Source organism: Diorhabda carinulata, chromosome 12, assembly GCF_026250575.1.
Source record: "Diorhabda carinulata isolate Delta chromosome 12, icDioCari1.1, whole genome shotgun sequence".
Lineage (NCBI taxonomy): Eukaryota > Metazoa > Arthropoda > Insecta > Coleoptera > Chrysomelidae > Diorhabda > Diorhabda carinulata.
The window spans coordinates 8,353,790-8,380,642 of record NC_079471.1 but is presented as its reverse complement, the minus strand read 5'-3'; the positions used below and the strand labels follow the sequence as shown (position 1 = coordinate 8,380,642).

Sequence of the window (26,853 nt, the reverse complement as noted above, 5' to 3'; positions counted from 1 at the left end):
CGATTCGAAATATTTTTGGGTTCGTTTGAGGATTGAAAAAATAGTATTTGAACTATTGACTTTATTCGAAAAAACAGGCTCGAATTGATGTATTCATATTAACTGAATATTTATATAATAGATGTGATTTAATAATTAGTCTATTTATACTCTGGCCTTGGTTTCAAATCTAGCCATAATCCTCCTATGGGTGTCAAAATGATTCCTTTGGTTTCCATTTTTAAAGGCAGTTTAGTTTTTGTGCTGAGTCCAAATTGGAAGTTCCTCAATGTTAATGCTAGGGCAATTTTTGCTTGAATCATTGCGAATCGCATCCCTAAAATTTTTAATAAATATTACTAGAAAAGATCAACCATTTCATTTTCGAAAATTTCTATTATCATGGAAACCTTTTTACCATTCTATGTAGTTTGATGTTAAATTGGGGATTTGAGAGAACTGAAAGTATAGCGAAAGTATTGTTTGTCCTTTTTGTTCTATAGTAATAAAAAAGTCATTTCAACATTCTAGTAATGATAAAAGTAGATAAAAACTAGATTCTTCTAGCAGTGCTAAGTACGCAAACCAAGAAATTGTGAAATTTGTTATCGAAATAGCGATGACACTGGATAAAATTAACGCACGACTCATATTTCTCTTGATATTCTTTATTTATTGTACGACAAGTAGGACATGGACTTTGTTTGACAGTGACAGTTGTTATTTAAGTTAATTAGAGTATTACATAATCTTGTTTTGACAGTAATTTGTATTAAACCTCGTTTTAGACTAAAACTGTGTTAACATTTTCTTAAAAATAGCCGATTAAAGTAAAGTTTCTGTTAGAATCAAGCTGTTGATTGTAATTGTGTTTAGTATATGCATGTTTGGAAGATAATTTGGGAGTATATCAAGCAAAAAGATTAACCGCAAAGAAATTTGTCAATGGAGGAGGTAGTGCGAGCATCGAGTCTCCTGAATCAAGGATATTCAATGCGATATGTCGCTGGTTTGTACATCATTTCATAGCGAGGCGACATAATGGAACGGGTTCGTACCATTGAAGACCAGGAAAAGAGTAAAAACGTTGCACTAATTGAATTGATTATCGTTTGTTGTGACGACGTGCTCTCAGAAACAGGTGTCACCAGCAATATGCTGAAAAATGAATTACCAGATGCTAGAAATATCGATATATCACCTCAAACGGCTAGAAGACGTTAGAAGCAGTATTAAGCAACAGAAGACAAACCAAAAAACGTTTGCTTTGCAAACAACACAAAGTTCAGACATTAAATTTTGCGAGACTTCATCACAAAATTGGAACTGAGTTCTGTTTTCCGATAAAACTGAAATTACTTTTAAAGATTCAAATGGAGTGTGCCTGGCGAAGGCAAGGAGAAAGGTTTGCACTCTTCTAAAGTGTTTTTTGGTGGGGTTCTAAAATGTTTTGGGGAGAAATATGCTTCGATGCTCTTACGGAATTGGTCCCTATATGTACGAAATCTATGAATACCCAATATTACTTAGACATTATTGTCGAACACATAATCCGTTTGTTGGGACTAATTTTTTTTTCATGCAGAACGACGTTCATCCCCACGTGGCTAGACAGATTATTTGCTACTTACGTATTGTCGATATCCCTTTATAGTAGCTACCCAACAGTCCGGATATGAATCCTTTAGTTTAGAACATCTATGGATTATCTCAGGAACAGGATTCGAAGTCATAGTCTAGCTGTTTCTAATCCCAACCAATAAAGGTCGCTATTGAAGAATGGGAGAATATACCACAAGGTTTTGTTGATCATTTGATATCAAGCATGCCGCAACGCTTAAATGCAGTGATAAGAAGTTGGCCTACGAGGTATTCGAGTTGAACCATATGCATTTATTCTCTATTACTGATTTTTTTTTAAGTTTGGAAATATGTGTATGAAAATAAGTCTAATTAAGGTTATGTTAAAATCATATTCGACTAATTTGTAGGTGTTGATTATTATTACAATGTAAGTTAGTTTTATTTTGTGTTTATATTGTGAATAATTAGATTAATTAAAATAGTACGTTAATTTTGTCCAGGAGTTTATTTACTATGAGTAGTGCATTTTCGAGTTTAAAATTGTATTAAACAAGTTAAAATTAACGGTTTACATCAGAGAGAATATGTACTTCGAACTGACTTTGCGAAAATTATTCTTTTCATCATTATAATGTGCAAGGCTTTAGTTCTGGTGTGACGTATATGCCTGAAATTGTGTTATTAGTTTGCGATAAATGGTGATTGGAAAATAAAAATCTCTGATCTGGCGAAAATCATTATCATGATAGTTATTCTTGATTTGCTGACATAAATGGAATGAATTCAAAATGGATTTATCGTCTGCCACTCGATCAACGTACATTTCAACTTCCTACACATCTGTTTTGCCTTTAATAGCTTCAGCAGATTCCTTGCAGTATCCCACATTTCGTAGGCCACACCTTCATATATTCAATTCCTTCCTTCCAGATCCTTGAGCGTCCTTCTCTTCTGCGGTTGATACATCAATGCTTTTTTTCGGCCACCTATTCTGCTCCATCCTCATCACAATTCCATACGTTAAAATAGGTTCCACTATGACGTTGTATATTGTCATTTATGTGTATAGGTTAATTTTTTCTGACCACAGCAATGAGTTCAGAATTTGTGTAGCTTTTTCCTTGTTTCACCCTATTCCTTATAACGTTTTTTGTTGTTTTATCTTAGGAAATTGTTTCCTAAAACCTAAAAGCAGATATTCTGTTTTTGACATATTCAAATTCATCCAACGTCGCCAGTTATAATAACTTGGTCGTCTGCGAAAAGAAGAGCTTATCCTCTATCTCAATTCCCATTTTCGCAATTTTAGTTCTCCAACTACTCACAGCTTCCTGAATGTATATTTTAAATTATGTGGGTGATAAACTGCACCTTTGTCTCAAACCTTTCGAATGCGAAAGTGGTTTTTCCCAACTTAACTACACTTTTCGACTTTCTGTATATGCTCTGAATAGCTCGAACATAAAGATTGCTGAGGTCAGATTTCGTCAAAATATCAATTAGCGTTTTTAACGGTACCGTGTCGTAGGCCTTTTCGAGATCAACAAACGAGGTGAGTCGCTAAATTTCTGGCTTTACGTTTCTTTAGTATTTACTGTAAAACGAAAGTATTATCAATACCTGAGTGTCCCGCACGAAATCCGAGTGTCAATTGACTATTATTGTTTAAGTAGACAAAAACTGGAGAAACCGAGAAAAAGTTGAGTGAATATTTTTATGTCACAAGGAATCGTTTGTAAGTGATTATTTGCTTTTGAAAATGGTCATTCGAGCACGGATAATGTTGAGCGTGCAGTGGGGGTAACAGCAATAAATTTTGTTTGATTTGAAGAAGTGTATTAAAAATCATCAACATAACTGGGGAATATGTGGATTATAGAATCAGTGAAGTGAATTTACAAAGTAACCGTGTTTTATTTGTCTTTGGTACAGCAGGGATTGAAACCACTATTGAACTTGGAAAGAGTTTTTGAGTATCATACATAAATTATCCGTGGAATATGTACGAAGAAATATAAAGCTGGAATGTTCGATAGTTTAACAGAGTAAAGTAAGTCAGAGTAGTAGAAGGAAAATCCTTGATAAAGTACAAAGGCTTGCTGGTGTGTATATCACTGAAGCTATCAAAACTTTTCCAGCTAGTGCATTGTTAATTTTCATGTAACTCGCACCTCTACACCTTGTGATTGATAATTTAGTCCGGGAGCACATTTTTGGGATATCTAAAGTTTAGGTAAAAAGAGAATTGACAAAAAGAAGTGATTATTATTAAAATGAAATTGGAAACTATCAAAAATGTGGAGCAGCGATCTATTCCAATAGTTAGACTGCTATCAAAGCATCGAGTTTCCTTGTCAACGATTCAAAAGTGATCTGGAAGTGCCATAAGAAATTCTATGATTTAGGTTTTCTTGATTTGGATTCCTGGTCATTAGAGAAAATCAAAATTAAAGAGGGAGCCAAATTCTTACCAAGAAAGTAACATCTTCTACTGCACCGGAAAATTTCTGTATTACAAGAAAGAGAAAAGAAATATTTGGGATTATCAAAAATATGCTAAAAATATTCCCTGGGTTTCTAACAGAAGATTCGGCCTCAGAAAGAAACTTCTGATTATCTAGTTACAGAATTATTTTCCATTACAAGCCAATGCAGAAAATGGCTAATGCGAGAAATTGGAAGCAGCGAGGTAATTACCCCGTCAAAGCCAGCTGAGATACTCGACTTCTTAAAGACGCAGAAGCTGAAGAGCAAGCTATAAACAGTCTTCGATATAAGCAACTCTAATAGGAAGATATTATCACTTATAAAAGGAAACGAAAAGTTCAACTAAAATATTTAATATTTTACCTATACAGTTTCTTGGTCCATCTCCAAACGGAATATAAGTACAATCCCAAATTTTGGATTTATTTTCCTCCGAAAATCTATTTGGATCGAAAAAATCTGGTTCGGGGAAATATTCGGGGTCTCTATGTAGTCCATAACATGGTATCAGTACTGAAAGTCCTTCTTCGATTACTACATTGGAGTTTGGTACTCGATAAGTTTTGGTACATTTTCGTAAGAATACGGGAGCTGGTGGATACTTTCTCATTGTTTCTAAAACATGTACATATCAAATAGTGATATCTCAAGTAGCACAATTAGTTTTATTAACGAAAAATAACTGTTTAATAATTTTCCGAAGCTGATCGATGCTTAAAATAGTAACAAATGCGTTTATACTTTATTTAAACAGCTGTTATTCATCTAAATAGAATTATTTTACTCGACTGTTTTATTGAGGTGGACAAAACATTCACAAAAGAACAATTATGTGGAGCTCCATAAGAGAACTTTGCTCTAGATATTTTTTTATTCTCATAAGTCTCTAATCATTATCAATATCATTAAAAAATTCTATTTTACCACATTTTACTTATCATTTGAGAAAGCTACCGGTTTAAAAGCTGTATAAGGTCCACGTTACGTGAATGATTATCACCTCGACAAACACCTGAAGATGCTAAACCTAGCAGATAATGCGGCTTGCAGATTTTGTTGCACAGAGGATGAAATCTCTATCCACATTCTCTCGAAGTGCGAAACACTAAGTAACTCCAGAGCACTACACCTGGGAGCGCTTGAAAGACTAGAAGACGAATATCTCTGTCAATTAAAACCATCCCACATTCTGGACTTTTTAAAAGGAGTGGTATTGATGGATCAGTTCTAAACGCTGGGTTCTCGAGTATCGTAGCAAGAAAGGGGGACATAATAGATCCTTTGAGTAGTAGAATATACGAAACCCCAAATCCGTATATACATAGGCCAATATCATAATAACATTACATTCTGCTCAGTTTATTGCCGTATTAGTCCAAGAGCCCACCGCAAAAAACCTGGCCCTCAAGCGGACCAGCTAAAATATATTTATTCCTCTACTATTACCTGTGGTCACTGAAAAAAATCACTTAGTGCCTTACGTCAAGCGGTTTTTTACTGCACCTATTGCCTAACACTATGATATTAGAGGCAATCTCTTGTACGTGACCTTTAGAAAAAAATATGTTATTAAGTGCCTCGTTAAATCAGGTGTTACCGATTTGGCATGAATTGTTTTATTTATATTTTTCGTGTGTACAAACTGTACCTACGCGTTAACACCTTAAGCCAACCTTAAGCCAAATTGTTCTTTGAACATTAATATATAAAAAATGTGCCAGATCTATGTGAGGATTCAATTCCTGGCACGATGCTTTATAATCAGTTATCCACATATAAAACCTATTACATCAATATCTTAATAATGATTTCGTTAATTAATTTTATTCATTTTAAGGTACAGAATATTGTTCAGCGCAATACAAACAACATACATACATACTTTACCAATATTATATCAATATAATAGTTTGCTTTAACTTTTTCTGCGGTGTAAAATCGCATTTCCAGAACTCTTCGTTTTCCAAGGTTTGGAGTTTTATCAAAAAATGACAAATGCCACATATATTTACAATAATATGTTTCTATTTAAGGCATAATTTTTCAAATCATGATTACATTACAATATCAATAGAAAGTGATTATGTGCCTACATTAAATTACACCTCATACATTACTATATATTCTTTAAATTACAATCCATATATGTATTAGTCGTTATCGCTTATATTGGCGTCATTATCATCATTATTCACATCATCATTTTTTTCATCATCATCATCATTATCATCGTTATTCTCATCATAATTACGATATTCGATATAATTAATATCATCCCTTTTAACTTCATCCAACTCCACTTAAACAAAATCCTCAACCGTTAGAAGTGTTGGATCACCTTCAAACCAAAGAGATTCAATTTCATTATTATTTATTATCCATCCAGATTGTACTGGTGAAAATCGGATATAATCTGTTTTTGTAGTATTTTGCCACACAGAAGTAACATAGATGGTTCGCAAATTTTTTTGCTCCAGTGATCTCCAACATGGTGGGAGTTGTGAAAAATCAAATTTTTCATAAAACAGATGTTGAAGTGAATCTGTTTTGGAAGAAAAATGATCTACATACATATTATTGTGATATTTCGATATACCTGAGATTATTCATTACTTCAGCTACTTTTTGTACATTATTCTTCGGATATTTTTAAAAGGCTTTGAGCATTTAATTCTTTGACAGTATCATTTTCGTCATTTCTAGTTTATCTGAAACTACAGAAATAATTTTGGTCCTAATGTTATGACTTAATGCCCAACGTTGGCTGTTGAACAATTAGCTGCATCTGCATTAATAGTTTGCTCGAGATTGAGATCGACTGGAGTTCATTAACACCAAATTCTTAGTTCTTAAACTCCTTTAATAATTATGAATTTTTTTCAGATATCATATTCACGTTCAATTCAGTAATGAAATAATTTACATTAAAATTAAAAATATATTGCATGATTTGATATTTTTAATTTAACCTCAAAATAAATAAGATTAATTAACGTAGTCATTATTAAGGTATTGATGTAAAAGACTTTTTATATAACGGCAATTAAAAGAGCCACGACGTAGCAGATAGAAGCATTCCTAAAGAAGCCTTCCAGAAATTCTTTCAGTAATGGATTCAACGTTTATTTGAGTGCATGGTTAGACAAGAACGATGCTTTTAATACTTTTAATCATGCTTCGCATAAGTCTGCAATAATAATTTGTTTTCTGTCACAAAAGTTTAACCTACAAGTGGTAAATTTAAATATATGGATACTATAGTCTTGAAAAAACACTTACCGTATATTACTGTGTCTAAATAATGCATTTCCATAACGGATTCATATGTTAAGCCTTGATATTTATCAAATATCTTATCTATTTCTTCTCTAGCTCTTTCTTGAATAGTTTCATTAACAGCCATTTCGTATAAAGCGAAACTGATGGTGGTTGAAGTAGTTTCGAAACCAGCTAAGAAGAATATGAAAGCTTGTGCTGCAGCTTCTTCTATTGTTAAAGTTGTACCAGAGGTTACCTGAACAAAATTATATTACGATTTCAATGTTTACTGGAGCGTAAATAAGACCAAGCCATTTTCAAACGAGAACTGGGGTTCTGAGACACAACTTTAGATATGTTAATAGAAAAATAAAACAAGAAGCAATCGATTTTAAAGAATGTGAAGAGCGACCAAGGAAAAATTATAGATGAGGAAAAACCAATAAACATATTTGCTTCTGATAATACTTCTCAATAAAGAAGACATCTTCGTAACATTATACGTAGATTTAGTATACATCCGGCGTCTGTTTATGTATACTCTAAGGGTATATATTGAAATATGTTTTTTATATCTGCTCTATCATCTACTTCTACCAATCTATTTTAGAGAAAAAACGTGCAAAGAAGCATTGGAAATTGGTCGGAAAATTTTGGATTTTGCTGTTTCTAAAATAGTTGTGCTAAATTCCTCAATACAGCCCACATCTATGTCACATGGATCATTTGGATTGAGACTAGTATTATGCCTACATCTATGTCACATGAATTGTATTAAGGATAGTATTATTTGCACCATATTAAGATATGAGCTGCAGCTACTTCCAAATATAGTATCGGTAGAATTTACAGAAAATAATTATGATTAGTAGTGAAGTTGGTGGAAAATACTGTAAGAAATGGTTTTGATTCTTTGTTGGATAGTATATAATTTTTGAATATGACATAAGGGTTCGTTGAATCAGTAAAAAGAAGACTAGTTTTTGGATCGGGAGGAAAAGTAATTGCGAGAATTCTCGGTATACTAACTTGAGAAGAAATACTTGCATTAGGTTGGTCAAAACCGATAAATCGACATAAAAAAGGCTAAGAATACTTTGCTTTCTATTGACACATTTCGTCAAATAAGCTGGTATTTCAACATAGTAATTTCAATGAATCATTGAACCTTATAATTTTGTAAGTATTCTAACAATACCCCACTTAATGTTATTATAGATTCAAAAAATTATATATAGGGTTTATCTGGAAAAATATGAAAATATTCCTTACTTTGTTTGATTCGATTGGTACATCTTCCTCAATTTGACCATTCTGTTTTAACTGAATCAACAGCTGCAGGAAGTCTGGTCTGGTAACATTATTCTTTTCTCTATATTCTATAGTTTCTCTGACAACTTTGTTGAAAAATTTAGTTACTGTCCCACAGAATACCCCAATTCCTAAAATACCTGCCAAAGGTGGGAAACTTCTAATAATGATCTGCAATGAAAAAAATGAATTTGGCAACAAAATAATAGAAAAGGTGAAACTACGAGGATGTATTGATATCTAGTTAGCCTAGACCAGTTCTATGCATAAATAAAATATTGCGTTACCATAGCAACGAACAATAAAATACTAGAAGTGTAAGTGTGAAGTTTGACGTCAAAAAAAGTTACGCAATAAATTAAAAGAAAAAAGATGTCCACCGAAATTGTGAAAATCGAATAATTGGAGTATCGAGCCATCATCAAGTACCTGTATTTAAAAGGGTTAAGAGATAAGCAGATTTACGAAGATATGCTTAATACCCTTGGTGATCAATGTCCTTCGTATGGGAATGCAAGCTTCAAAAGAGGTAAATTTTCCATTGAAGATGATGTCCGATCTGGAAGGCCAGTTTCTTTGTCAGTCCCCGAAAATATCGGTTCATGATATGACTTTATCAGACCGTGGAATTGGGCTAAAACGGATATCTGAAGCACTGAATATTTCATACGAACGCGTTCATCATATAGTTCACGTAATTTGCACATGAGAAAAGTTACTGCAAAATGGATACCCAAATGTTTGAATGTTGACCAACAGTGTGCAAGAGTAGAAGCATCGCGTTCGATTTGAAAACGATGTAGACTTCTTAAGCCGAATTGTTACTATGGATGAGACTTGGATACATTTCTACGATTCAGAAACAAAGCAACAATCGATGAAATGGTCACTCTCTGGTTCTCCAAGACCTAAGAAGTTTCGTGACGAAAAATCTGCTGGAAAAGTTCTTGCTTCAGTTTTTTGGGATTGCCATGGAGTAATCATGATTGATTTTTTGGATAATGGTAGAACAATAACTGGAGATTACTATTCGACATTACTGATCACTCTACGGGAAAAAACTAAAGAGAAAAGGCGCGGAAAGCTATCCAAAGGTGTTTTGTTTTTGCAGGACAACGCCCCTGCACACTAATCTCATGTTGCCATGCAAAAAATTCGTGATTTAGGGTTTGAATTGCTAGAACACCCCGTTATTCACCAGATTTGGCTCCGTCCAACTATCATCTCTTTCCTCAACTGAAAAAAAGTTTAAAAGGTCGTAAATTTTCTTCCAACGACGAGGTAATAAAAGCTGTAGGGGTCTAGTTTACAGAGCAAGAAGAAAAGTTTTTTTTTTGAAAGGTCTAGATACATTGCAGGTTCGCTGTAATAAATGTATCCAATTAAGAGGAGAATATATTGAGTAATAAAATATTTTGACATTAAAATTTTGTTTGGTTCTATAGTAGGCTAAGAATTTTTCAATATATCCTCGTATATGGAAACATTCCAATTCTCAATTTCAGCCAGAAAAGCTATTGGGGCCGAGACCCAAAACATGAAATTCTGATTCCAAATGAAAAATAGGATCTAAAAAGGCTTCTTTACAGCAAAACCTTTTGTTCTGACGTGCAGATCAGTAAATCATTTGCATTTTATAAACAGTAAATTATGCTTTGATTGATTTAAGTCTTTTATTATGGGAGATTGAAAAAAGTATTGTGATCATTTAATGAGAAAGAAAGACAAAGTGCATCGGTATAGCTTTCTCTTCTGTTGAGTTAATATTGAAGATCCAATTAGAATGGAGTAGACAAAGTTAGAGAGTGGTATACCGATATTTTTTCTTACTTTATCAATATTACGGGACCCCTTGAACAAGCTCTCATACCTCGCTCTTTCTATTTTTCGTATTAACTCAATTATTGAGATTGATTTTTGATGTACAATAATTTTTTTTAAGCAATAATGTTATCGTTATTTCCATTATTGGTATCAAAGCTGGAAGTCTTCGAATGGTATTGCTTTAAACTGATCGGTTATAATATTTTAGATGTTCCCTCGACATCCAATATCAAACAAGTCAAAAGGACTCCAACCAGGATTCAAATTTTATCGTTGGTTCTTCTGTTCAGTTATGAGGTTTTTCAACACCATTTTGCTACAAATCTCTCACATGCTGGAAGAGTCTGTTAGTATTTGATGCACAGTGTTGAAATTTAATTGTTCGTTCATTATCTTTGTCCGTTATACGAGTGTTCTCTAGGTCTTCTAAAAAGTATTTGTGCAAACGGAAAACTTTTGATAAGCAATTTCATCAACTTTTCGAAAGTCATAGTTGATAGCACAACGTTGCTCTAAAGTTTGACGCTTCATTTTTGTAACATAGACCCAAAACTTGGTGAAATGTGGACTGAAGATGTGGTAGGAATAAATAAAATGGTCTAACACAGATGAGCAGACGCAAAGGTTCTAGACCGCTCATGCCACTCTCACTCATTAAATATATTATAAGGACACTGACAAAACTAACGAGGGAGAATAACTTGTCATAATTAGAGTTTTATTAGCAAATGTAGCATATATATTTGTTATTGATATTGTGAAGCAGATTCAAAAATTCTTTCGTTAACGCCCGGGACGACGCTATTGTTCGCATTACCTTCGACTTCGAGATTGACGTTGGAAAGTTTTTGATTTTCCTTTGTCATTGGAGGTTTAACTGGCTGGCACTATTCGAACCAATCAGAAGTCATTTCACATAACCACAAAATATTTTTTGAATTAGACATTTCATTTCCATGATAAAATCTTTAATTTCTTTCAAGTTTCATCAATTCTTAGATTTGTTAATGTTGTTTGTATCCTGTTTATAATTGTATTTCTTCGTAAAAATGTAGTTTGGTGCGCAAAAAAACTTATTATTAGTATTTTGTGCCTCTATGATTTGGTAAAATTGAAGGGGAAACGATATCGACAATTCAAATAAATAGTGGTAGAAAATAAATGGGGAGATTGCAATATTATAAAAAGATGATATTCCGCTCTCATTGTTCATTATTTGCTGTTGCTGCAAATACATCCAATACATCATTTCATTGTCAATATATAATAATTTTTGCGACTGTATGATAGCGAATCGAAAAAGAAAACAACAAAACAACTAGCGAAAACAAATACACGCTTTCACCAATCATTTTACGACTCGACCTTCGACCTAATAATAATTTATAATATTATTTTTAATTCCGTAAATGTGACAGACTCAATAGACCAGTCAAATTCGAAGGTCATCTTGTTTTTTAGTATTTTTTATTTTTTATTCAGTATAAATCAACAATATTTGGGTGTTAACAATGATGTTTTATTTTGTGAGTGAAAAAGTTCGTTAGCTGACGGGAGCGAAACTAACAATTTCCCGAACAAAATGGAATCACACAAATGTCATATAGTGTTTTTTGTATAAAACTGCCCTATTTTAATAATAAATTAGGCGAATATACAATGACATCATATTTCAAAATTTATTTTGATATTTAAATATTCACAAGGTTATGCGAATATTTTTAACACTCTATTAAAGATTTTTTTAACACACTTCCACGTAAATAATCACTTTTGACACAGTTGGCTGTCATCACAGGTGTCACTTTTAATGACAGTTTAAGCTCATACAAAGTCATGAAACCGTTTTATTTTATTTACCCGGTCTATTTAAATTTCTTAGGAGATATTAACGGTTCGAGGAAAACCGGAAATTGTCAATTTGAAATTGGTTTATTTATTTATGAAAAATTAGAAAATGTCATTGCAGGCTGGCAAAAATGCCTTTTAAAGGGTGATTTATTTCTTGGAGCTTTTCGTTACAGGGTGGACAAAATATTAAATACAATATTCATTTTTGATTCGTTTTTTTCTGACCAGCTACTTTTTCTGATATATACTTATTTTTAAAATTCCTAGATACCTACTCCACGTTCAGAATGAGTAAGGGGGTAATAATATATATATATATATATATATATATATATATATATATATATATATATATATATATATATACAGCGGGGGGCTTAAAGCTTTCTTTTCCGCATCCCACACTTTTCTATCTATCCACTCGTTTTTCTGAATAGCTCTGTCTTTCATATTTTGTTCAATATTTTCCTTCCAGGTCCTTGAGGGTCCTCCTCATCTTCTTCTATTCCGCGGTTGATACATGAATACTTTCTTCCGGGAATTCCGGACATGCTACATACTGGTTTAATTTTGCTATGGACTTATTTTTATGTTTGTTTTTGAGTTTTTACAAACTTTTGTCTACTAATTGTAAAAAATTTTTGACAATAAAGCATTTCTCTCTCTAATTGTGTCAAATTATCCCGAAGAAATTTAGTTGATTTCTTGAAGATCGTTTAAAATATTCTCATTTTTTTCTATTTTTACAAACTTAAAGAAGGCAACAAATTATAGCGAAAATCCCAGTACATGATAACGTTAACGATTATCGTGTTACGTATTTTAAACTATCTCTATATGGTGTGATAAATATATGTAATTGAATCACTTACTATTTTCAAAACATCGCCAATAGTTTGCGTAAACGCCCTCTTTCCCATAAGGCGAAATTCAGCATCCGGATCTGTCATACAATGACATTCTAAGCCGAACGCACATGATCCTATTACGTCAGTAGTGTATCTAGCTAATATTTCCTTTATCTCAACTTCTTTTTTGCTTTCTCCGATCTCCACTAGCTTCTTTGTCATTGCGTACCCGCATTCCACTATAGTATCAAACATATATTTCAATTTGCCTGGAGAATATGCCGGAGTTAACTTTGAACGAAGATGTTTCCATTTCGGACCTAAATTGAAAATCAATAGAATCAAAATGGTCAGTATTACATAAGAAAATGTAGGTGAAAGTCAAACCACAAGTATGCTCTACTGCCCGCAGTTTCTGACCGTTAACAATTTCATAGTGTACTTATTACACACAACGTCAAAAATTATAGACCCCCCCCCGTACATAGTTGAATGTATATAAATTTTCACTTTAAAAAAATACAGAGTGTTCCGGGATTCGATGCGAAATTCGGGAGCGAGATGATGTGAAAAAAAAATTCTCATTTGGTTTCTGAGTTACTTATATTTAAGTATATTTTCTAAATTATACATTCGAACAATATGAATTTTTATTGGATGATTACTTATGTCCGTGTAATGTGTTTGACGGAATAAATCATTTTACACTACTACCTGAAGTCCAGGGACGGCTCATGCCCAATTGTTAACATACGTAACTTTTACAGGGACAATCTGTACAATCTGAAGATAGAAAAAATTAATTTCTAAATCGATTTTTTAACAAAAAGGTACTCTCTATTTAACTAGCTTAGCCATTCGCCATTCGCCAGACATTCTTAAGAATATTTTCATCAATTTTAATTATCTATTGAAAATATTTAGGAGGTGCTTGAACACATTTCTAAATGAACTGCATACTGTCGAAAATCATGTTACTTTAAGAAGAAAATTGAAATGTAGAAAAATTTAGTTGGTTAGCCTATATCTAATAAAAATAAAAATACTATAATAAATGTTCGAAGAGGTACCTTGCACTTCTACACACTTCCGGAGTCTACGAAGGATATTTTTTTGAACTTGATAAGCATTCAAAGATTCTGCCTTAAAGTGTCATGAAGGAAGTTTATTTCATCGATCATTACAGGTGTTGAATATACCAAGCTTTCAAGATATCCCCAAAACATGACTCCATTGCATTTAATTCAGGGGAACGTGGTGGTCATGCAAATCCACCTATTAGAAAACATGTTATTAAGATGATTTTTACATCATCGTGCATGAGCCACATATCTCTGAGAATGTTTTGAGGAATATCACATAACATAGGTGTGAAATGGTTTTGGAGAAATTCTAAGTATCGCTGACCATTTCGGCTATTATAAAAAAAATAAGGACCCACTAAATTCTTACCCACTATTTCTGCCCACAAATTATCACAAAATCGATGTTGATTCTTTGTTTGAATTGTAACGTGATGATTTCTCTACCCATAAATGTATATGGGAATTAATAAAAACGTATCGTGCTTATCTAGAAACCAACGAGCGTAGGCCAGCCTTGCTGGATAATCCTCTACTTCCATGGCATGCACTTTCTGGATGTAAAAAGGTTGAAGAAGTTGCTCCTGGAGAATCCTAAGAGTAGTTGTCGTTGATACGTTAAATACAATTCACAAAATACTGACATTTTGTGAATGCTAGTTGTGGGATCAGCACCAACTGCATCTAATACATTTTGCTCTAAAGCTGGTGTTTGTATAGTTCGTTGTTGACCTTCACCACCTCTTTTTGGCACGAAACCTTCTATAATATATATTTTTATAAAAAATGATGGAAACCAGTTTGCTTAATTTATCTAGACAAACCTTGAGCTGCGATCAACCCTAACAAAAGTTCTACAGTCGGGTATAATTCTACCCGGAAAGCGTTCAATATACAACCTTCTAGCTTGTGACAAGTTACCAGAAGCCAAACCATACATGAAATGCATGTCCGAGATAAATTCTACCACATCGAAACTTTAAATACGATGTGATAATTGGTAATGACAGGTTTTAAAAAGATTGTCACCAAACTGACATTAACAAATTAAGTCGCTTGCAATTTTCAATTAAATATCACGTAGTAGCCGCCACTGACCTCCAGATATTAATGTAGAATTATTCATTACGTCGAATCAACTACAGAGGCATTTGTAATCATCCATTAAAAATTCATAATGTATAATTTAGAAAATATACTTAAATATAAGTACTGATTTCTCCTGCAACTCAGAAACGAGGGGTCGTATGAGAAAACTTTTTTGTCATAGTTTTATTTTCACGTCATTCACTCACTCCCAAATTTTTTTCATCAAGTCTCGGAACAGCCTATATATGTTTAAAGGAAACAAAAAAAGGGATATATCAATAAAGAGTGCTTTTGTCTTAGATTGATATTTAGAATATTTTTAGTGAAGTTGTAATTGTACTTTTCTCGTTCTTTGTAATACTAGATCGTGAAATTTTTCCTTTCAATTGAGCAAAATTTCTGCTTTACACAATTGGGGCATTTCAATTATCATATATCAGGGATCTTGGGCATACCTAGATCATCTGTTACTCGATTACTTTAAATGGTACAATCGAAAACAGACCAGGTAGTGAACATCTTCGAATGCCTTTAATTTTTATTTGGTGCCATATGCCCATGAACATGGAACGTCATAGGCCTCATATCTAAGACTCACTTTCAGCGTAAGTTTAGCCGTGTTATATCCACACACCTCCGCAGCTTGAAGACAATATCTTGATGCAAATTTAAGTACTGTAAGGTCATGAGTTTTCGTCACACTTCATACACATTATGCTGTCCATTCCCAATAAGTATGATTTAGAGATATGAAAATTGGATTGTTGGGGGTGGAAAGCAATGTAATTTTTCCCGCGAAGGTGCTCTCTATCAAAGATAAACCCGTATTGTTCTGGAATGGAATTATGTTGGACCTTCGCCCCAACAAAATTTTGTGTTTAACTCAAGAACGACCGACCAAAACGTATCAGGAGATTGAATTGGGAATCAACTCTCTAGACCCATTCACCATGATGTTAACTTACCTTAGACTGCAGGTGTGTTTATCGCAACGGCGTATTAGGAAAGGAACCATATTCCAATGCTCAAGTTTGTCTACATATTGGAATGTGTAGGAGGTCGAATCGACTATTGGTCGGATTTCATCACTTTCTTTAATTTACTTAATAAATTTTGTTTATTCACTAAATAAAATACTTTTATTATATTCTTTTGTTTTCTAAAAAACTTTTCCATCAACAGGACTTTTGACGTTATGTGTATTTTCATTGTACGAGATGTAATCAAAAAATATGGAGAATGAAGTTTTATACTAGTGTTTACTTACGGTTCACCTATTTCAACTATTATATTTCAAAACTTCTCAGAAAAGAAGAAAGAAGGGCAATCCGTTTTGATACAATTAGGCACAAATAATAGAGCCACGACAGCGAAGATGAAAGACTATATGAGAAAAGTTTCCTCATTTTGTTCTTCAACTTTTATTTTAATAAAATAATTTGCCTGATTAGAGATCAATCTCGTATATATCGGATTTTTATTTCTATTCAGTGTTTTACATTTACACCACAATAATTAGACACAGAGTCAGGCATCTATGAATAAACAAACTTTGAAAAAATCTTTTTAATTGAACTGTTTTGTTCATATGCTTTTCAATCTTATTAAATGCATTTATATCGTTTGCCTACATTGCGAGAAATTTTGCAATTGAGGTCATGAGTCGTGATTGAATATCTTTGGGAACGTTTCCAGAATTCATAATAGTGGAAATCAGCCCTTTGTACCGTACGGAGTATAGATAATTTGAGATATTGTGCTGTGATCCGTTCGGTTAATCTTTTGTCTTTGGTCGATTCTTTGTCAATTATGATATATATTACTTTGTTAATTATTTTGATGAGCCTATTCAGAAGATACACCGATTTTTAATTATTTAGGTAAGAAGATATTTTCTTTGACATAACAATTCCTATTGTATTTTTGTAATTAATTGAAGCAACGTATTTTTAGAGCTATTTTTTTTTGTATTGAGTAAATGATGTATTTACCTGCAATTGAGAATAAATGTGCGCTAAGAGGATCCTTTTTCTCATTATAATAAATGCCTCTATCGTAGAAATGTTGAAAATCCTTGTTCAGAATGTCTTTTATTAGCACTGGGTCGAGCGGTAGAAACGCTTTACGGCTGAAGAAATATAGACCTACGTATCTAAAATCGGACATAAAAACAATAAAAGTCCATATTACTAGTTCCATTTCTTCAATAGAGAATAACTAAGAATGATCGTGTTGATAAAAAGTAGTATATTGTACTACAAGTGAGAGAAACTACATAATTTGAAAAATGTCTCACTTATAGTCTAGTCATTTTTTTATACACCTTTATTGAGGTGTTGTATTGAAGATATGAACAATCGACATCGATATCTTACAGACTAAAAAAGTTATAAAGGTTAAAATGTCACGAAAATCAGTTTCTCGCAAATATCTCGTGATCTATTATTCAGAGGTCGATAGCAGTTATAAAAATTGTTCCTAATAGAATTATATATAAAAAATGTCTTACATTTTTCTGTAAAACCAACCGCTTTCGGAGTAGAGCACTGAGAAAGCGACTATATCATGAGGATGTCCTCGTTTGCTCACCACCTACAAGGTACAATGCAAGGCCCGTTTTTTAATCATAGTTCCACCTGTACGCATAATCCATGATATTCAAAAACAGGTTTTCTTATTCAAGAATGAATAAATTGTTATTGGAATTCAGTAGGATACAAAAGACACAAATAAACTTCAGTATATAATTTTTTCTTATTCATTGTCGATATCTTCAGTTTCTCTATCAGTAATAGTCGTTGACTCACTTCTAGATTTACATCTACATCTTCATCATTTCCATAATTTGTTGACGCCTTGTTTAAACATGAATGGCAACGTCAATTTTCTTAAACTTTTGAACACCTTAATCCAAACCAACTAAAATAACGTGTTTAAAATTATTTCTTGAGTCACACAGTACAGGTGAAGGTACAGGTCTCACAAAAATGAAATTAGGAACATCTTCTCATCTTCTACAAGCCCAGATTCTTCCATCTTTGGAACATCACTCGCACATTTTGGACTCGGCTCACAAGCATACACTGAAGATGCTTGACTCAATATAGCAGAGAGCAGTTCGATTTATAGGCGATCTAGAGTTGACTAGAAACTTGGACACCTCAGAACATAGACCTGTTACCGATACTACCGCGGCAAATCATCTTCCGAGCTGTCTGATATATTCCCGCCTAGAGCAGTTTTTTTGGAGAAGTACAAGCCTGTGGAATCTGTTACCAATGCATGTCTTTTCTGAGCACTACAACCTGGCATCTCCACACGGCAGGCACTACTCGAATTACTTAAGTGTAATAGGGTTCACCCACTTGTGCTTGCTTTTTACATAAAAATCTGCCATTGAGAGAGAAGTTATAGTAGATTTCACATTTTTTGTTGATAATTCTACTAGGAACAATTTTTATACTAACCTCTATTGACCTCCAAGCAATAGATCGCGAGATATTTGCAAAAAACTGATTTTCGTGATCTTTAGACCTGTATAACTTTTTTAGTCCGCAAGATATCGATGTTGATTTTTTACATTTTAAATTGCCTAAAATGACTGGACTATTAAGAAAGTTTCCCCTACATATATTTTTCATAGTTGTAGAATAGAGGCAAAAAATTAGGAATTGTTATTTCAGATAATACCAACAACGGTTTTACTGGTAAATTCACCATGACCGTAGTGATATATTTGTAAATATTTGTTAAATTCACTTAGATCTGAAGCTTCTCATTTATTACCTGTTAAGGTCGATTTCATTTGAAAATTAGCATATGATTCACTAAGTTAATACAGAGATTGTTTTTGAATTATAACAAGTAACTGGTAATATATAGAATAATTATTCATATACATAAACTAATTTGGTTTATCTATTCATAATTTCTATTTAACGTGAACTCAAATAAAACCTAAAAAATTTGATTTGTGGATTTTTTTTTACATAATACAAAATTATATTCAATTAATTAGAATTCAGTTTGTTGACTTTTCAAAAATGAAATTATTGTATTTTATGATTTGAAAAGAGTATAAAAAACCGGGCGTTGACGCGAGCTTAGGGACATAAATCTTTGCTTCTCAATAAAACAAAACAACACAATGAAATTTTGTACGAACTTGAAATATATTTTTTTAGCATTACTGCCGAAATATAATCACTGTTTAACAGCGAGTTAAATAACTCAATTCACAACTTTGAAATACTATTTATTAATATAAGATATAAATTAAAAGTGGTTTCGATAATCTGACTACTGTTCAAGTTCTAGGATGTCAAGACTATATAGAACACATTATGCATGTTTATGCTCTCTTACATATTAATTCTATTGTATACAAAAGTTATAATTAATTATGTTTATGGTCGTCACGTCATATCAATACAAAAATAAGGGTAAGTAATTTGATAAATTAATGAACTTCAAGTGCCCAAGGGACATATGGAACCACTTAAGTAAGGCATTGAGGACTGTCAGTCTATAATAAATCTTACAATACAAAACGAATATAATAGTTAGTAGGTAGATTTATATAAATAAGAGACATATTTTTTAACTTAATATATGGTTAACAGATCTTAAATGGTTCCCATCAGGAGTGGCGAGATAATTAGCGAAAGTTTAAAAACCAAAAAAAGAAATTGGCTTGTTTTTCATATAAAAATCATTTCCTAAGTAATTGAGAGGTTTCATACTAGAAAATCAGAGTACATAAACGGTTTGCCGTAGGTTGTAGTAAGTTTTGAGATATGGCAATTATCGTGAAAGTTTGAGTCCTTAATAATAATATTAATGGGTGTATCGTTACGACTATGGATTTTTCACTCAAAACTCGTCAATTATCAATTTGAAAAATTAGTAATCAAATTTTATAGAGAAAAGCTTTCTTAGTAAATTGATGTAAAATAAGCCGTTTCCTTGTAATCGTGATTTATTCTTTCATTTTGATCGAAACGCCTGGTTTTTAGAAATAACAGAATGCAACCAGCAATGCGACCCAAAACTCGAAATCAGATGAAGAATTGAGCAAGCGCGGAAAACTCTGAACAGCATGAGGACACTTCTGGCAAACCGCAACCTCAGCCGTGAACTCCAGACCAGAATGCTTCGACATCTTTCCTGTTCTTCTGCACGGATGCAAAAGTTGGACCATGGATGCGGCCACAGAGAAGAAAATTTATGAGTTCGACGGAACATAAGACAAACATAGAGGTCCCATAGCAAATGGGTAAATATAAAGAACTTTTCACGACAATCAAGGGGAGAAAGCTGCAGTACTTAGGACATATAATGAGAGGCGAGCGGTATGTGGTAATAGAAGGGAAGATTGAAGGAAAACGGTCGGTCGGCTGTAGACAAAAGACTTGCGCAGATAGCTCGGACAGACGTCTACAGAAAATTTTCAGAGTTGCGGTTTCTCGTGCGACAATAGCCATTTGAATCGCCAGTCTCCGTAGGGAGACGGCGTCGTAAGAAGAAGACCGTTCGATTGATGCAACGTAGAATAGTCAATTCTGAATGGTACACCAATATTTGTTTGCCAGAAGTGTTCGAAAAAGCCAGGAAACCATTCGCAGAAGACAAATCATTCTCCACTTCTATAATGCGAGCTCACACGCATCAATTCAAACAAAAACGTTTTTGATCAGTTAGAGGTCAACATTTTTCTACACCTGAAGATGCGTTCAAATAACATGTTTCGGAGGTACCTCAATTCGAATGGAAAAAATGATTTAACAAACTGTTCAACCACATGCAAAAGTGTATTAAAGAACAATAATGCCATGTCCAATTATAATTATTTGTTTTAATTTGTCTATATCAATACTTATGCAACAACCTCGTATCGAGTCTAGTGATCGCAGTTACCGACTGAATCTTACTTAGTTCGTGAATGACATGTGTTTACAAAAAGCGGCAGTATTGACATTGAAAGGATTCTGAATTTCGAAACGGTCACTACTCTAGATAAGCGACAATAGCAACAAAATCGCAAGCTGTATAGCTTCAGCAGTTTCTATACAATCTCGAAGTAGCTTTTTCAAACACCGTTTGAGAATATATCATTCAATCTTATGAGGACTGTGTTCGAAGGATGTCACTCACCGGGTAGTAAAGAATAACATTAATAAAGATCGCTTGACATGATGAAATACAACGTGCAAAGCAATGCAAGACGTAATATGCGCAGATGACGTACAGCCGATTGCTACATGCTGAATCTTACACTTAACGTAACATCATCGATTTGATGCCATATCTATTACGTGCAAACTGCAATTCCAGGTAGAGTCTAGATAATTTTTGCTTAGCAGACAACCTCTCCATCAGGCTCCAGAAGCAAATATTCACTAACCACTTTTCTCTTGTTCATTTTACTTAGGTTTGTTATTTTCATTTTTAAACTGGTCACAAAATATCAAATAATAATTGACGTTAGAGAGTTGTTTAATTTACTTAGGGTATTTTTGTTAGGGGTAGCTTTGATGCAGTGGTAAGAGACTTGCATAATGTCAAACGCGCTATATGAAATATTTTGCAACTTCTTGCACGTTCTCTTGCACCTTGTCAAGCTACCCTAAAGAGATATGAAGAGAGGCTTGAGATTTTTTCGATAAACCTCGTACTTGTTAACTAATTAGTATCATAATTATTATTACATTATATGAATACATAAATGCAATATATAAGGTGAATAATTACCTATGTCCTTTCATTTTATCGTATATTTCTTTAATTTTATCACCCATATTTTTTTTTCTAAATATTGTATCATACATATCGCCAAAGGGAAAACAAGGGTCAAGTTGTGGTACCCCCATATTTTTCCAATATTTATAAGCTCTCTGATAGTGCTTATAGATCAATAGAATCAGTCCAGATATTAATAATATAGTGAGGTTTCCGATAGTGTAGTCCATGATGTACCTAGATATAAAAAAGAATTGATATAGTCCTGACTTACTTTTTGCAAGTGTAGTAGTTCGGAAATTAGATAGATAGCTTGCATAAAAAGTTAAATATTCTCATAACTCATTGTAAAATAAGTGAAATTGAAAATTATGCAGTTGTTAAATTTTATAAAAGCAACTGTAGTGATTCCATTATTATTTCAATATCACTGTTGTTTTCAATCAATCAATATATTTTCCCCAGCTTTTCATTGAAATAAAACCGATCATATTTTCTACCAATTCAACCACATTTGCATTTAAAACAAATTAAGCTCTCCAATAATCATATATCCACCGGTCATTGTGGTATTGATTAATACTATTAAATTTATGATGCTTTTAAAATTAATTCCATACTAAAGGCTGACAGAACTTCAATCAAACGCAGTTATTGTCTTGGATTTTATAATAGGTATATTTGGCTACGTTATCTCCAAACCAAAATAAACTGGACTCATACATTGATAGTCCTTATGTGGTACTTCTCGGCTCATTACTGTCTCAATCCTAGAATACTACAATGTTTCCATTTTATATATTATTGTGTCCTAAATTTTATGATTTGAATAAATCATAATAAACTTCATTATTATGATATTTATTAGAAAAACATATAAATTGTTTCGTCTTTGAGATCAAATATAATAATATATATTTAATCGTTTGTAAGAAAAATTTCCAAAATTTCAATACAATCATTTGAATTAACAACATTTCCCATAATGTTATTAATTCAACGGCTTATGAAATTTCATTGGTAAAGCATAAATTTCAGTCAAAAATCTCATTTGATGGAAAATTTGAAAAGAAGTCTATAATATTTTTTGTGTAATCTTCAGAACCACCTGTAGGTTTTGATACAAAGTTATTCATTTTGTATCTCTGTAAGTGGTCCTTTCTGAATTTCAGTATTTTTGTAGACCATTTATGTCCATGGTATCCTATCAATTTCACTGATTGTTATGAATCGAATCACGTAAAATGAACAGTTCTATATTTTCAACCGAAGGGAAATTATCTTATTCGTTAGTACCGAAGAGATGCTTTAAAACAATAATCGAGTTATTGCGAAATAGTAGAGATAGAAGAATTTACGATACTTTAATATTCTAAGGTTGATAACCTTTATTTCCTAGTAAACTCTGGATTTGGTGCATTCTTACTTGCTCTTAAACAAGAGAAATTATCTTCTTCGTTCAGCATTTCCATATTCTCATAAAATTGGACCTCTTGTATTTGAACCACCTTGTGAAAAATTTACGACTCACATTTTGTCAGGACACCAATTAGATAAAAAATGCCTCACTTGCACACACATATATTAAGCTCGATACTAATTAAATAAGTACTGAAGGGATGCTTCAAAAAAACAATCGAGTTATTATGAAATTAAAGTAGAATTTACGATACTTCAGTATGTTAAGGTTGATAACCTTTATTTACTAGTAAACTCTGGATTTGGTGCACTCTTACTTGCTCTTTAATCAGCCTTTTATATTACCTTCTAACTATGGACAACTTCACAACTCAAGCGTTGAGCAAATTCTTGATGCTGTAACCCTTCGGTGATCCACCACTGTATAATTTCAAACATGTAGGTGCGTTCTGAATATCTTTGAGACATATTTCATAATGAGAGATGAAATTTGAAAGGCTTAGTATCAAGCCTAAAAAGTATGTTTTGTGCAAAGAATATTCATTTGCAGATGGAATGTAGAGTGCTTTTTTAAATAAATTTTTGTGACTAAAATGAGATTATTTAATAAAAATTCAATATTAGAATACAAAAATGCATTCATTTTATTCATTTTAATAGAGTATTCGTTAGATTGTAAATTTGAAAAGGGCTTGAGTGATTTAAGTACCTGAAAATTCAGATAAAATTGGAATGAGGTAATATAATTTCAGTGTTTGGCTTTCAACTTTTGGCTAAGGTGATAAAACAAAGCCAATATACAAACATTTATTTCAATTTATTTTATCTTTATTCAAATTATAAGTTCATCTCTATCAATTCTTGAGTAGAGTTTAATGTATCAGAAATCATTAATAAATATCCTGCACTCTACATACATCTTATGTTTTGCTTTTTATTGATTTTATTTGACCTAATATTCTCCTTAATATCCTTTTTTCCGCTTTTCTCAACTGCTCTATTTGTCATTGCTTTGTAAATATTCAATTCGGTATTCTTGTTTAGTATTTTGATTTTCAACATCTCATTTGCATGATATACTCTATCAGTTGCTAATATTTTTTCTTTTCTTCCTGATGTTTTTTCCCTAGTATTATTAATGATAATTCCCACATGGTTTACCTACATTATTAATTAGGTATTGTGAGTTTTTCCTTGCTCTTTCAGAGCCTTTATTCCTTTCCATTGATTGAGTCAAATGCTTGTTGGAATTCAATAAGAAGCAATATCGATTTGACATTCATGTGTTTTTCCCACTATCTCTTTATTTGTGTTTATTGCTGTATTATGGACTCATCAGACGTGAAAACGCATTGGTATTCTCCTACGATGTTTTGCTCTACCCGCTAAGCGTCTCTGTAGTATAGTTGACATTATTCTAAAAACTACATTTAGAAGCGTAATTCTTTTGTAGCTTTGACACTGTTGTGTCGCTTAAGTAGTTAATTATCGCTATGTGTTATCACTTCCATATTTATTTCATCCTTTATATGTGTTATTCCATCACTGTTTCCAATTTTTCTTCATTCCTCATTTTCTTCCAAATTATCTCCTTAAGACATCTTCTTCTTCCACCAGTTCTCCGATGCTAGTTTCAATTTCTCTTATTATATTCAATTTCTTTTATTATACATTTACGAGTTCTATTCTCTGTTTTTCATCAAACCATTCTCTTTTTGTTTCATAGCATTTTTTTCTAACTTTTTCGTATTTCCTGTCTTCCACGTTGTTTCGCGGTAGAACAATGAGTTTTAGTGTTCTACTAATTTATTTTAGGTGTATGTCCCTTTACCTTTTTGGTTATTCGCTTTTTGTCTGGTTTTAAATTGCTGTTGAATTAACTTGTGTATACTAAAAACATTTTGTATATATTTATCTCATCATAAATCTCTCAAAATGGTTTGTTCAATGTTTCATTTCGAAGTGAAAGAATTGTTGTGCCAGGATTTACCTATGCCATTTTATATTATTTGAATATTAGGATAAATCATGTGAAAATTAATTAGAAAGCCTTTTGTTTGTTAAATTACAAGACTCGTGTTGAATTTAAACCGATAAAATCTTAATTCTAAACAAAGTATTACGTTTTGATTTCAAGTATCGATATCTCGAAAACTAAGCGAGATATCGAAAAATGTTATTCCACATTGAGTCAGTGCCACGGAATTCGTACTTTCCCCACATTTAAAAATCTCAAAAAATAATAATTAATTTTATACCACGCATGATATCTTAAATACATAGATGAATAAAAACAAAAAAAGCAGTTTTTCAAATGCAAAAAAATCGTTTAAAAACATCTGCAACTTTATCGAGTACCAAACACATTTATTTTACAAGTTTACGAAAATATTTATTTTAGATAGTAAAAATTATAAGAAAAACTCACGTCTTTTTATAATAATCCAATAAGAACAAATGGAAGATTCGTTTTCTTTAGATTAGGTAATTATGTTCGTTGCTAAAGATGATAATCTCACTGTCACAACAGAAAGAGTTGAATACATAACTACAGCGACTTGCCTTACTGAGTCGGCGACCTAGTTAAGTTGTATCGGTATACTCCTGAATATATTCTTACATCGATTTTAATTTTATATTTAAAAAAATTTCTCCCATAGTACTGGAAGAGAGAGAAACAGATTATAAACGTTATAAATATGTATTGGCATTGACCCTTGTATAAAAAAGAAAGTCGAAATTAATATTTGAAATAAATATTTCGGATTAAATTGCATTCCAATTGTTAATAACTTATTTAATATCAAACACATTTAGTAAATCACAATCAAAACTATCGAAAAATCAAGAAAACATGAAATTTTATTGGTAAAATTTGTAATTGTATCAAGAAAAAATTAATAATAAAATAAAATTAACGCATACGTTGTAAAATGAAAAAAATCCTCTTGAGAACAATAGACCTAAAATAATAACAGTGCTGAGTAAAGAAATACACTGACAGGTTAAAATATTGTTTATTGATGACATTTTACGTTGTTCTGCTGTTATTGTTGATTTTCAATCGTATCAGGTGTGATGCAACGTGAGAAATGTCCTACTACAATAGTCATTTACTTAATATTAAAGATAGAGAGAGCGGCATGTTAGTGGAATTGCACTACTGGAAAATAGAGAAAGATCATCAGTTTACCCATCTCTATCTCTCTCAACTGGCTAATGAAATCAAAATTTGTTAATCTTCTTTTTTTCCGTTCCCACTACTTGACACTCGTACGCCATGGCGATCTAATCAGAATAAAGAGAGATCGAGTAATGTACCGATTCTTTTTTTCTTTCTATCAGCAGTTCGAGTTCACTTAAACTAGCTTTCGTACTTCAAT

At 32.4% G+C, this 26,853-nt stretch overlaps 2 protein-coding genes across 5 annotated transcripts in view; one reads left to right on the top strand and one right to left on the bottom strand.

Moving 5' to 3' along the window:
- LOC130899992 (centrosomal protein of 290 kDa) overlaps nt 1-26,853 on the top strand; it is a 93,021-nt gene that overhangs the window by 47,551 nt on the left and 18,617 nt on the right. Inside the window, exon 18 of one of the 4 annotated variants that reach the window (XM_057810272.1) lies at nt 16,496-16,569. The exons of the other annotated variants lie outside the window; for them this stretch is intronic. Coding sequence (XP_057666255.1) covers nt 16,496-16,504 — 9 coding nt within the window. The 3' untranslated portion in view covers nt 16,505-16,569. Of the gene's footprint in view, nt 1-16,495; nt 16,570-26,853 lie in introns of those variants that run through there. 4 annotated transcript variants of the gene reach the window in all.
- Nucleotides 67-26,460, bottom strand: LOC130899993 (probable cytochrome P450 6a14). Its single transcript, XM_057810273.1, has 9 exons — nt 26,396-26,460; nt 25,899-26,132; nt 22,064-22,288; nt 17,305-17,465; nt 13,167-13,462; nt 8,581-8,790; nt 7,330-7,564; nt 4,414-4,665; nt 67-316 (listed from the first exon to the last, which is right to left on the bottom strand). The coding sequence occupies exons 3-9, from the start codon at nt 22,279-22,281 to the stop codon at nt 141-143; spliced, it is 1,548 nt and encodes a 515-aa protein (XP_057666256.1). The 5' UTR covers nt 22,282-22,288; nt 25,899-26,132; nt 26,396-26,460; the 3' UTR covers nt 67-140.

Excerpts from the sequence above, each read along its gene's own strand:
- LOC130899993 (XM_057810273.1), bottom strand. The coding sequence starts at position 22,281 with ATGGACTACACTATCGGAAACCTCACTATATTATTAATATCTGGACTG. Across the intron at positions 4,666-7,329 it reads TTTAGACACAGTAATATACG|AAACAATGAGAAAGTATCCA; the intron begins GTAAGTGTTTTT and ends TACATGTTTTAG. Across the intron at positions 317-4,413 it reads TGGACCAAGAAACTGTATAG|GGATGCGATTCGCAATGATT; the intron begins GTAAAATATTAA and ends TAAAAATTTTAG.